The sequence below is a fragment of the Pistacia vera genome, unplaced genomic scaffold (assembly GCF_008641045.1).
Source record: "Pistacia vera cultivar Batoury unplaced genomic scaffold, PisVer_v2 Contig91, whole genome shotgun sequence".
Lineage (NCBI taxonomy): Eukaryota > Viridiplantae > Streptophyta > Magnoliopsida > Sapindales > Anacardiaceae > Pistacia > Pistacia vera.
The window spans coordinates 122,297-135,476 of record NW_022196790.1 but is presented as its reverse complement, the minus strand read 5'-3'; the positions used below and the strand labels follow the sequence as shown (position 1 = coordinate 135,476).

Genomic DNA, 13,180 nt, shown 5'->3' with positions numbered 1-13,180 from the left:
GAAAAAAGAAAGGACGATTACCTGTACTCATTGTTTCATTTCTCCGCATTCTCTAGCTCCTTCTCGTCTCTCTCTTAAATTTAGGGATCAAAAAATTTGATCTCCGTTTTTTTTTCTCACTTGATAGCCGAAAAGAAAAAAACAGCTGTGAACTCTACTAACCAACCATGAATATCTTCAGATTAGCCGGTGACATGACTCATTTGATGAGTATTTTAGTTCTTCTTCTCAAAATCTACGCTACCAAATCTTGCTCCGGTAACTCCTTCACTTCTACCATTTCAATTTTTCAGTATCTCTTACGTTTGTTTATAGTGAACATTGGAATAGTAGTAGAGAATTAAACTCAATTGATGCTTTGATTCTCATTTTTTATTTTTCGGCAAATTGTTGTTTCGGATTTTTTTTGTTTATTGCTGTTGACTAATTTAAAGAAGTTTAATTTGATTTTTTGTTTTCTTTGTTCGATAGTGACGGAATATTAGGGTTTGGAAGCAGAATTAGAGAAAATGTGATTTAAAATTTCGTGTTCTGATTTGTTTCGTGGAAATAGAATCCATAAGTTAATGCAGCTAATTACTTGTGTTAGGGGCGGTTGAATTGAGATAAACTAACTAATAAGTCAATTAGTTTATAATTCAGCGAATAAGTGGCGCTTTAAGAAGAGCTGTGTCTACTGTCTGGGTCAATTCGGTTTTGTTTTCTCATTTAATTTTTTTTTTTTTTTTTTGGATTTATTTTTGTGATTTAGGAATTTCGCTTAAGACTCAAGAACTCTATGCGCTGGTGTTTTTGACGAGGTACTTGGATCTCTTCACGGACTTTGTCTCTGTATACAACACTGTGATGAAGTTGGTATTCATTGTGAGTTCTCTAGCAATTGTTTGGTGCATGAGGGTGGACCGAGTTGTGCGGCGTTCTTATGATAAAGAACTTGACACTTTTCGTCACTACTTTCTTATTGCTGCGTGTTTTGTGTTGGCTCTGATTTTAAACGAGAAGTTTACATTTCAAGAGGTGAGATTGTTGAATTTGCTCTGCCCATTTCATGCTTGTGGGGTTGATTGTTCTGTGAACTATATATATATAAAATTTTTTTTTTTTAATTCTTTTTGGTTAATTGGATTCTTGCCTTTTGCTAGAAAAAGGCTATTCTCAAGCAGTTTAGATTGAAATTCTGGTTACTAGTGAAGATTTATATTACATTTAATTATGGTGCTTCACTTGTATGGTAGAAATGAGATGGGTGATGTAGGATGGCTTGGAGAGAATTATATTTTTGCAACTTTTGGTACGCTGTAGCCTAGAGAGAACTAGCATTTTAGGTTGTTTTATTGTAGAAAGGGCTTTAGGACTTCGCCAAAAGTTGCAAAGATGAAATTGTCCAAACTGTCCAACGTCACAACAAGTTCTTTGCATAAGTCATCTGTATTCTTATCTACAATCAATATAATATGGTATAGCTTGCTATATGCTAAAGGCCCAAATATATTGTTTATGAGGAATAAAAAAGATGATACAATGGAAAAGCAAAAGAATGGAGGCAGATAGGGAATGGAACCCTTTTAAGCATTAACTTTTTGGCTACGATAGAATCTGTTAGTTTGTGTGTGTATAGGGAGAGTGGGGCTGGTGCAGGGTGATGAATATCCTTGACCATCATCTCCCTGCCGGCAATTTCCTTTTTAGAATTTGTTTATACCCATAAGCTGTGACAAGTTACCTCAGTTTTATTCTTATAGAGAATGGTGAGGGTGGCCATGGGGTATTATACAGCATTACCTCCAACTGCACACCAATGATGTTTGGGAAACAGAAGAATGATTTATACTCATTGCTGCTATTTTTTGCTGGTTTTTGTGAAATATCTTGATTACAATTTCATTTCTTTCCATTTTATTAGTTCTTGTTATGTTAGGACAAAAATATTTTAATTGTTATATATTAGTTTCAGTTTCCTAATAGCAGTATCTTTTGAGTTCCATGCAGTTGTTTTGCTGTACGTTCTTAAATCTGAACATACATATACATTTGTGCTAATGCAAATCTCCTTACAGGTCTTCTGGGCATTTTCTATATACTTGGAGGCAGTTGCTATTCTTCCCCAGCTAGTTTTACTACAGAGAAGTGGAAATGTTGACAATTTAACGGGGCAATATGTGTTCTTTCTTGGGTATGGATTTGTTATATATTGCTATGGAAGGTTCACATTGAGACTTATTCTCCATAAATGAGGCTACTTTATATTGGTTTGGTAACGCTGAGAGTGGTTTTCCCAATATATGCAGAACTATTTAGGCTTTAAACTAATGCTTTTGCAAGTCCATTGCATACTTTATCAGTTGGTGAGGCAGACTGTTTGGAGAACTTAATAGAGGAAATGGTATAGGAAAACCCATTTGTTTGCTTGCTGCATTAGTATGCTTACTTCGTGAATTGTTGTTTCAAAATTATGGAAAATGTTTTCTTTCTATTTTATATGTTTTTATCGCTATTTTTGGGATGTTACTTTGCAATGCAGAAAATACCTGCCTTGTTCAATGATATTATGTAAGTTCTTCACCTTAGACTTAGACATCTAGCCAAGCAATACAAATCCTGTTCATTAGTAAAAAGAAAAAAAAAAAAAAGATTTTTTTATTTTGTAAAGCTTTATTGCCATGCTTGCTCGGAGATGTGATTTTGTATTGGGACATGAGAACTTTATTTTCTTACAAATCATGCTGTTGATTTGCAGAGCATATCGCTCTCTTTACATTCTCAACTGGATATATCGCTATCTGACAGAGCCACGATTTTCTCGATGGATTGGTAGGCTTTATCATGAATCAAAGAGAATTTCTTTTGTTTTGGCTATTGCTGCATGTATGTTTCTCCTGACTTCCCATCTTTTATTGTTGATTTTTCAGCTTGCTTCTCCGGTATCATCCAGACAGCTCTCTATGCTGACTTCTTCTATTACTATTTCCTTAGGTAAAGATATATGTGGCACTAGTTGATTAATGGTAATTTTCCATATATTTTCCATGAAAATGTGTATAATGGAGATGTTCTTTACTTTGTTTGTGCAGCTGGAAGAACAATGCGAAACTACAGCTGCCAGCTTGACCAAGTAGAGATGTGTTGAAAATTCAATTCGTTGGGCTGAACTATTGTTCTAAGTGTTTGCTCAAAGTCGTTCATAAACTCACTGCTAGCTGATACTTGTGAAGAGGATGATACATGATATGTAGTTCTTTATTTTTGATTAGATTAAAAACCCATGTTTGGAGAGAGGTTTTTAGTTTTGAAATTTCTCCGGCCTTTACTCACTTCCTCTTAACATGTAGAGATGTTTTTGGGAAAGGCAAAATTCAGATCTGCCTGACATCATAGTTGGATTTCTGATGGGTATACAATTAATCAGATTGCAATCCTTTGCAATACACTCATTCCGAATTTTTTTTATAATATTATATAGCACCGAATTTTTTTACAGATGTAGCTTTTTTTTTATTTGAAACTCAAATATATAATTATTGATAATATTTATCTTTTCTGAATTTAATAATGACATTTTCGGTTAATTGAACTCGGGCTGACTATTAAAACTAAGGTTTTAAAACCCGACTTGGGGAGTGACTTGGTCAGGTCATTGGGTCCATTGTTTTAAAAAGCGGACTGGAGGGCAAACTGTTTTGATGGTCGGGTCACGGACCGGTTGGACCGCTGATTGGACTGTCACGTTGGACCGCTGATTGGACTGGTGACATCATTACATATCATGATGACGTCAGCACATTTTAAAAAAAATAAATTTTTTTATTTAGATTTCTATTTTTTAATAAGATAATAATAACTTAATTACTATTTAACATGATTCAAAGTTCAAATTCAACAACAATCTTAACATAATTTAAGTATTTAACAACAATTCAAAGTCCAAATCCATGTTTGCTATAATGTTATAATATTGACTAGCTACTCCAAACCTTATAACAAAATCAACATTGTGCTTACACACAATAAACTCTAAAACAAATTACACAAAAAACCTATTACAAATAAAATCAAAAATAAAATATTAGACTGAACTGTTGATACAGATTTATATGAATTTGTGGGAAGAATAAACCCAGGGGATTTTTCACTAGGGCTACATCTTCAGCAACCACCACCACTTGCAGGTTCAATAGAACTCAGTAGCTCATTGCCTCTTAGTTGCATGCAATGATCCTCTGCATCCGTTTGAGAACAAATAATCACAACAGACAATCCATTGTAGTGTGTTCTTTACATGATATTAACTGCATTGTCCAAAGTCATTCCAGGTATAACCTTCATTAATACTTGGACAATGATACAAACATGAGTTTTAATCACACATCCAGTAAATTAAACACTCACAGTTCCAAGATTGTAACCAACAGAACTAAGTGAATATGTAATAGCTGAAATATATTGATAAAGATGAAGCAGAATAGTCAAAGGACTGAAGCAAAATAAAGAAATATAGTAAAAGAGATTTTATCAAGCATTAAATAATAGAATACAACTGACTACAGTTGACGGTTGGGAAGATTTAAAAGCAATAAAAATAGAAGGGTTCTAAAAGATTAGAAGATACCATTGATGGAAAAAGCACCTTGCAAGGATGTCAAGATTTATATTTTTTATTTGATCTGATAAGTTTTTCAGATCAAATAAAAAAACTAAATCTTGTAACTTAGCAATGGGTTTATATCATCCCAACAGGCTACAATGTTTTAGCAACAACAAATAAGAAAAGAAATTAACATGTAAACTGATTAATATTACCTTTTTGATTGAAATAAAGAAATGCAATCACAAAGAAGAGAGAAAAACAATCAACATTTTGTCAGGTTTAGGGGAGAGAGTTTGCTACTTAAAAAGCAAATGATGCACGAATACAACGTTTGTGCATGATCACAAATAAAACCAGAATCGCTTGGATTGAACCTGTGCCACTTTTTAAAATAAATTTATTTAACTTTTATTTTTAATTAACCTGTCAATCCAACACATAAATCAATCCAACACAAACAAGATTCAAAGAAATCAAACACCAAGAATTACACACTCAATCTGCCGAAACAGAGCAATGCTTTAACCCAAGCCTAATCACTCAATAACTCTCTATAACCTGCAAGAAATCAGAGACCTATCCTAGCCTCAAGAAGGAAATGCAACCCTCTCACAAATCTGCCCAGATTACAACGAGAAAGACCCCAGCAAAAAGCCCCAAATCAATTGCTCATTCAAACACAAGAACCCTAACAATTTCAGACTAAAAAACCCAATAGTTGTACACCTTCCAGCTATGGTTTACCTTTAGATTGAAAAATGTAAAGGGTGTGAACTTAAATGTAAAGGGAGCGAGGAATGGCGTACCTAGATCGAGGAATGGAGCTATCGTCAACGAATGAAGCTGTCGCCGTCCATTTCTGACGAGGGAGGAACACGTCGTCGATTTCAGAGAGTTCAAATGCGATTTGGGTGGGATTTCAAAGAGAACAGAAGAAAAAGCCAAAACCATGACAATTTTGGCAGAGAATAGAGTGTTTGCTTAGAAATTTTCGTTAGAAAAACGGAGAAAGATTGAAAGAGAAGAACTGAAGATTGAAGAAGACGAGAAAGGAGCGTGAGAATGCGTCGCGTTTAGGATTTAGGGATTGTTAATATGTGGACCGGTTTTTCTGTCGGTCCGATTGGACTGGCGGTTTACTGATATTATTCGGTTTAAAACGGTTCAATGCATATAATGGTTTTGAGAGTGAATCGAACCGGACACGTGACCGGTTCACGATCCAACCGGTTGGACTGGTCGATTCGGTCTGGTTTTTAAAACAATGACTGGGTCATGGGATTGGCCAGTCAAACCGGTTCAATCGTCAGATCGATCTGTGATGTTATCATGTTAATGTCAATGTGATGACATCATCTGACATCAATATGACATATAAAAAAATAATAAAAAAGTGGTTTAATAGTTGGGTCAAATCGATTGGACCGGTAGTTCGTAACAAAAAAACTGGTCCAATTCCGGTTTAAATTGGGTCATTTGAGAATTCCAATTTTTTAGTCAAACTGACCTGACTCAATCGCCGATTTTCGATTCAATTGGTTGAACTGGCATGACAAAGCTAGGTTTAAAACCATGATTAAAACATCATTTTAAGTTTAAAATTAATTAAATAATCATGAAGTTTCAAATGTAATATTATGGTTTAAGAGATAAACCTATATGGAGTTAAGTAATGATGTTTTATCCAGTTAAAAGTTTTAAATTTGATGGGTATTTAATTCATTCCAAAATTAAAATGTTATTTTTATTGCATTTCCAAAAATCATGAACCCTTTTAACAACTCGAGCAACAATCAACGGCGGCAAAGCAACAATTTGACACAGGTGTCGACAACTCATTGGTCCAGTCATCGTGGCAGCCATTTCTGAACGCAACGCAACGCCACGACGCAACACGACACAACAAACAAAAATACATCCCAATGTGAATTAGTCTTTCTTTCATCAAAGCGTGTTTAAAAACAAAACCACTTCTTCTGGGTTTTATAATTTTCAACGCTCTATCTTTTACAAAACCCACTCCTTTCGGGTCTTCTCTTTTAAGTCAAATCAAAGCCTCCCCGACTTCTCAGATCTGCGTCCTCATTTCACCGTAAGTTTCTCAATCTTTCTCTCTTTAATTTAATCTTAGATCTCGTTGCATCTTTCTTGATTATGTTTCGGATTTTTTTTTCTTTCTATTTTTAGTTTTTGTAGACTGCTGTAGAATTCAAAGACTGAATATTATACTTTCATTTTGTGTTTATATTAATTGAATGCACGAGATTAATAATTAATATCTTTATTAATTTTGATTAAATCCATGACATTGCTTTTAATTATTGATTAAATTTCATCAGCTTCTCTTTCCAAATAGGGATAGTACTTTGTTACAATAAAATGGTATCACTTTATAATGCATGCATGATATTATGCAATTTATATTTGTTCACAGCTATTATACTGAGTTAAAATGACATCGTGGATTACAAAATCCGCTAATTTCATTAACTTTATTGGATTCTTTGTATGAATTGCTTGGAGTAGCATACTTTTGGTGAATGGGTAGTAAGATTTTTTGAATTGGGTGGATGCAGGTGATTTACCAAGATGGGGGGAGGATTTAGAGTGCTGCATCTAGTGAGACCGTTTCTTTCGTTTCTGCCTGAGGTTCAGAGTGCTGACAGGAAAATTCCCTTTAGAGAGAAAGTCATTTACACCGTTATTTCGCTCTTCATCTTTCTGGTGTGCAGTCAACTTCCACTCTATGGTATACATTCCACCACGGGTGCTGATCCTTTTTATTGGATGCGTGTAATTCTTGCATCTAGCCGTGGAACCGTGATGGAACTTGGGATCACACCCATTGTGACATCTGGACTCGTGATGCAACTTTTGGCTGGGTCTAAGATCATTGAAGTGGACAATAGTGTTCGTGAGGATCGTGCACTCATGTAGGTGTTGTAAACTTTGTTATTGTTTAGTTTAATATTTTCTGGTTGAAGTCTTTGAATCTCACGAAGAGTGTTGGAAGTATCACTATAGGTTGTTTATAGTTTAATTAGTGATGTGTCCTGGTTTGCTTTGTCATATGTTTGCAGGAGCGGGGCTCAGAAGTTGTTGGGTATCCTGATTGCTGTTGGTGAGGCGGTTGCATATGTACTATCAGGAATGTATGGAAGTGTTGGTCAACTTGGTGTTGGGAATGCTATTCTTATAATTGTTCAACTTTGTTTTGCTGGAATTATTGTGATATGCTTGGATGAACTTCTCCAGAAGGGATACGGTTTGGGCTCTGGGATTTCCCTTTTCATTGCCACCAACATTTGGTAGGCTACCATTTTTAAATTATTTTTTTGGCATCAACTTTCGTTATGATACTATGTGATTTTGGAATAATAAAATTTTTGGTTGACCTTGCAGTGAAAACATTATTTGGAAAGCTTTTAGCCCCACAACTATCAACAGTGGCCGTGGTGCTGAATTTGAGGGTGCTGTTATTGCATTGTTCCATCTGCTGATTACAAGGAGTGACAAAGTTCGTGCTCTCCGAGAGGCTTTTTACCGGCAAAACCTTCCAAATGTTACTAATCTGCTTGCTACAGTCTTGATCTTCCTTATTGTTATATACTTCCAAGGTTTCCGTGTGGTGTTGCCTGTGAGATCAAAGAATGCCCGTGGACAACAGGGTTCATACCCAATAAAGCTATTTTACACATCCAACATGCCTATCATTCTTCAATCTGCACTTGTCACAAATCTTTATTTCATCTCCCAGGTATGCAGAAGTACTCTATGAATGGGTAAACTCTATGGTTTACTAGCTGTATAATTACAAAATATTTAATACTTTTTCTTTCTGTACAGTTGCTCTACAGGAAGTACAGTGGTAATTTCTTTGTAAATCTGTTGGGGATATGGAAGGAGTCTGAATATTCAGGCCAGTCTATTCCTGTTGGTGGTCTTGCTTACTATATCACCGCACCGGCAAGGTGACAGCTTGGTTCTATTCCATTACATTTTTCCTTTTTGTTTGTTATATTTTGTTCCAGTGCATAAATACGTGTTATGAAAGGCAGTATATAAATTGTCTTGTCTACCACTCTTTACCTGTTCTGATACCCAGTTTTTCTGTATTTCATTGCAGCTTGGCAGATATGGCAGCCAACCCTTTCCATGCTCTGTTCTATCTGATTTTTATGCTTACAGCCTGTGCACTGTTCTCTAAAACTTGGATTGAAGTATCTGGATCTTCTGCCAGAGATGTGGCTAAGCAGCTCAAGGTATTTTAAAATGAAAATTTTGGTTTTCTCATCCTTCATATATTTGATCTCTGTTTGTTGCCATCTGAGTAGTTTGGGTTCTAAAGAATCTTAGACATGCTAATATCGGAAAACTTGTTTTATTATCATTCATGCATAAATGGGGGAAGACTATGTCTTCCCCTAGTTCTGCTGACTTAAATCTATATTTCTCCGAGTTAACGACTTTTTCCACACAAATAATGGTTTAATGACACTTAACCCACAGACTTTTAAAATACTACTTTATTATCCAAATTTATATTTCATTTCCGATTCCAACGTCGTTGCATCTAACACCACTACTATTTTCTTCCTCGATCATTACTCACCAGAACCCCTCAAATGCTACTCCCACCGACCTAGCCAATTGCTGGCAATCAAGCAATTAGAATTTGCATAGTCACCCCTCCCAAGTCAAATTCCGATCAATCCTGACCACCAAAATCTAACCTTTCACTATCAAAAGACTCATCGGCCTCCTCTGTTTAAAAGCCCCAATTGCTCAGACTAAGTTTGCTCTATGTTCGCTGCCAGAATATAAATTTGGGTAATAAAGTGGTATTTTAAAAGTTTGTGCTTAAGAAAGTGTCATTAAACCATTATTTAGGTGGGGAAAGTCGTTAACTCTCCTCAGTTTTCCGGCAAGTATCCATAGATACAAAGGCTGACCCAGTAAAGGTCCCAAATGGGCTCATGGGCCCATGACTTTGTAAAATTTTAACATGTCTAATTACCTCTCATATATTAATGAAATTAAATGTGTGATATAATATTAGAATGATATCTAGTCAGCATCAAAGATAAATCAGCTTTGTATTAAAGCTAAATAAACTCTATTTATAATCATTGAACTAAATTTATAACATTTCAAAGTAATCTTTAAAATCCATAATATTTTCTTCCCCTAACTTCAACAATTGGAATTCAAAAATTACGGAACATAGTTGAGATGCTATTTCAATTTTGGGTTATGGCCCAGCTCCCTGCCTTGAGAGTTATATCAACTTAAATTTTTTACTTTTAATTGTGATACTAATTCATAGTCATTTATCAATTGCAATCTAATGAGTTAGAAGTTGATATAGAAAATAACTAATTTTAATTTCTCCCTTACAACCATCGAATTACAATGAATCAACATTTGAAGTTAAAATTTGAAGATTAAGTTGATATAGTTCGACTCTTATAGGTTTTATTTCTCAACATTTCTGCTCATTGATTAGAAATTCTTGGTTTTGCACAATGATTGTCACTGTTGCTTTAAAAAAAAAAAAGAGCTTTGTTAACAATAAACATTGAAGTATCAACAACAAAATTGAATGGGATATCAATTATGGATTAGTCATATATGTAGAGATTATTTTTTTAATTGAACTGATTAATAAATCTATCATATGTTATTGTCCAATTATGAAAATCCAATAGAATATCATGAATATAAAAATTTTAGTATTTATTCTTTTATTAAAAAATTTAGTTTATATTATTATTTTATCTTGCCTCTTTCCGATTGAAATCATCCATCCATCTTTCACTGTATATATAAGACGCTCTGGCATTATAGTAAGAAAAATGATACAGTCACCGAAAAAACGATACCGAATTCATGCACTGATAGATGTGGCACCATCATGACCATTGATTAATTATGAATTTTGTTTTAAAAAAAAAGCGGATGATGCCATGTCTATTCGGTGCATGAATTCGGTATACTTGTTCGGTAACTGTAGCATTGCTCTTATAGTAAACATCAATCAAAGTGTTTCTGACCTATTATTTAACTGTTCTTTGGCGCTCTGTAGGAGCAACAAATGGTGATGCCTGGACACCGAGATTCAAATTTACAGAAGGAACTGAACCGCTACATACCCACTGCAGCTGCCTTTGGAGGAATGTGCATTGGTGCATTAACAGTCTTGGCAGACTTTATGGGGGCAATCGGCTCAGGAACTGGGATATTGCTCGCCGTTACAATCATATATCAGTACTTTGAGACATTTGAGAAGGAGAAAGCCAGCGAGCTTGGCTTCTTTGGCTTTTAAAACCCTGGTAATCTTGTGTAATAGGGGATGGTATGTGATAAGTGCTTCCTGAAGAAAATTTTGATTAGTTCAACAAGTTTTATAGGTCGTGTCTCACTTAACACCACGTGGATAGATATGGAGATCTGATGGTAGTTTGCTACGCATTTTTTTTGGGTTTCTTGTTACTCTAAAAAACCTTTGTATGTTAAGCTCTCTCTGGAATAGATGAAGACATTTTCAGCTCAAATGCTTATTCCACCCTTTTTTTAATACATATAAAATTAATCCCATTTGTATGAATTATATTTATGTACAATCACAGAAATTCAGCGACCCCATTGTTGTTGCTACTAGTTTTTATTTTATTTTCGATTGATTTACTCTCCGAAAATCACCTCCGTTGCCACCATTGCAATCACCAATATTTTCTCTTCAAAAGCTTCTACATCTTGACCTTTAACTGTTCATCAATCATTATCCTAATTTATAGGGTTTTCGGTGAATAGAGAAATTGATAACTTGACTTGCCAAAAGCCCTGGGTCTCAGTTAAACCTATTCAACCAAACGGGTTTTAAAACACTGCTTAAGAATTAAACTGTATTGGTAGAGTTTAATGTGATGGAGTTGCTTTCTTGTCTCCCAAACAAAATGGGCAGAGAGAATTGAAAGACAAGAAAGAGATTAGTCCTCCTGTAATCCTAATAAAGAGAATTCTTATAATTTTATATAGAATAAGGCCTTTGGTTTTGGTACATACTTTTCACTTTGTCCTCTTTGAGTCAAAGATTATATAGCCAAAAGAGAAGACATTTGGGATAAGGTAATGACTTTATTGATACGGTGTTAGTTTCCTTATGAAATTAGCAATGATGATGGATCTTATATTTGATTTGTGATTTCGTTACTAAAAACTTTGTTTACTTTGTTGGCCGCAGCTGAAAAGATTGACTCCCATTTACTTGCTTGGGGCTGCTGCTGCTTTTCAGAAGAAGTTAGGTTTGAGCTGCAGATACAATACTACAAATTGACTCATTGGTAAACCTAAACACTTTCAATTCAACAACAATCACAAACTTTTGGGTTATCACAAAAGCCCAGTAGGGTCCAATCTCCTCACACTCAATCTGCAACTTTCATCACAGCCATTGGATTCCAATATCTAAGGCTGAAAAGCTCGTTTTACTGTTACAAATAATAAGCACAAAAATTCTCAAATTGGTCCTCTACCTCTCTGTAACTCATATTTTTGATAATTCAAAGCTTTTTGGGCAAGTTTTGTAGCTTTCCACTTTTCATTAGAGGAGAATGAATGGGGGAGTACAGTGAGTCCCCACTGGGCCCTCGGCCTTGGGTGCTTTTCACAATTTGGGCTCATCAAACTTCTTAAAATGATAAAAACGTGGTCATAATATGACAAATTCACTCTATTCTTTCTTACTTTCTCTCTTTCCCAAGTTGGTTTTTTTTTTTTTTTTTTTTTCAATGAATTTTGCTTATAAAATAATCTTTTTATAATCCAATTTCAAAACCCGAAAGTTTCAATTTGTCTTATATTTTTGTTATCCAATGATTTCCTTCCATTATTCATTTGGGTGTAGTTTTTTTGGTAAATATATGTACAAATACCATATTTTATATTTCACAAAATAATATTTTCATCTCACAAAATATAATATCTCTAATTATATGTATATAATGGATGTTTTTCACGAATTCCTAAACTTAAGAAATTATTGTTTTAGTGGAATATTTCCTACTATACCTTTCTTATTTGTTTAAAATTTGTTGATCCTTTATATATTTTGATGTACCAAAACTAATTAAAAGAATTTTTAAAGATTACCAATGTGTAAAGGTATGACATAAGTCATAACCTTAAAAAATGAGAATGTAGTTTTCTAGGTGGAGCACTTGTTCCTAATGGAACACCTGTTCCATTTCAATTTGAATTAAAAATAACTCCTAATCAAGTTGTTCCAAGAAGGAACGACATCGTTCCATGATGTCGTTCATCAATCTTCCAAAATTGAGCTAACTCCTAGTCAAGTTGTTCTAAGAAGAAACAATGTCGTTCATCTATCTTCCAAAATTAAGCCAACTTCCAATCAAGCCGTTCCAAATTGAACACCTTGTTCCCTCAAGCCGTTCCAAATTGAACACCCTGTTCTCTCAAGCCAACTTCCAATCAAGTCATTCCAAACTGAACACCTTGTTTCGTCAAGCCGTTCCAAATTGAACACCCTGTTTTGTCAAGCCGTTCCAAACATAACAGAAGACTTATTCGAAG

The 13,180-nt window shown here is 34.6% G+C and overlaps 2 protein-coding genes across 2 annotated transcripts; both read left to right on the top strand.

Annotated features, from left to right (window-relative positions):
- LOC116119887 (ER lumen protein-retaining receptor A) lies at positions 1–3,475 on the top strand. The gene is made up of 6 exons (XM_031405819.1): positions 1–258; positions 752–1,017; positions 2,058–2,173; positions 2,738–2,811; positions 2,910–2,973; positions 3,072–3,475. Exons 1-6 carry the CDS (start codon positions 168–170, stop codon positions 3,106–3,108), a joined length of 648 nt encoding a protein of 215 aa, XP_031261679.1. The 5' UTR covers positions 1–167; the 3' UTR covers positions 3,109–3,475.
- A 3,051-nt stretch (positions 3,476–6,526) lies between these two features.
- On the top strand, positions 6,527–11,139 carry LOC116119886 (protein transport protein Sec61 subunit alpha-like). Its single transcript, XM_031405818.1, has 7 exons — positions 6,527–6,677; positions 7,162–7,518; positions 7,666–7,893; positions 7,988–8,342; positions 8,432–8,556; positions 8,712–8,847; positions 10,671–11,139. The coding sequence occupies exons 2-7, from the start codon at positions 7,175–7,177 to the stop codon at positions 10,908–10,910; spliced, it is 1,428 nt and encodes a 475-aa protein (XP_031261678.1). The 5' UTR covers positions 6,527–6,677; positions 7,162–7,174; the 3' UTR covers positions 10,911–11,139.
- The last annotated feature ends 2,041 nt before the right edge of the window (positions 11,140–13,180 follow it).

Bases quoted from the DNA above. Each gene is read 5' to 3' on its own strand.
- LOC116119886 (XM_031405818.1), top strand. From the start codon at position 7,175: ATGGGGGGAGGATTTAGAGTGCTGCATCTAGTGAGACCGTTTCTTTCG. The intron at 7,519-7,665 runs GTAGGTGTTGTA...ATATGTTTGCAG, and splicing joins CGTGAGGATCGTGCACTCAT to GAGCGGGGCTCAGAAGTTGT. The intron at 7,894-7,987 runs GTAGGCTACCAT...TTGACCTTGCAG, and splicing joins TTCATTGCCACCAACATTTG to TGAAAACATTATTTGGAAAG.
- LOC116119887 (XM_031405819.1), top strand. From the start codon at position 168: ATGAATATCTTCAGATTAGCCGGTGACATGACTCATTTGATGAGTATT. The intron at 2,174-2,737 runs GTATGGATTTGT...GTTGATTTGCAG, and splicing joins CAATATGTGTTCTTTCTTGG to AGCATATCGCTCTCTTTACA. The intron at 2,812-2,909 runs GTAGGCTTTATC...TTGATTTTTCAG, and splicing joins ACGATTTTCTCGATGGATTG to CTTGCTTCTCCGGTATCATC.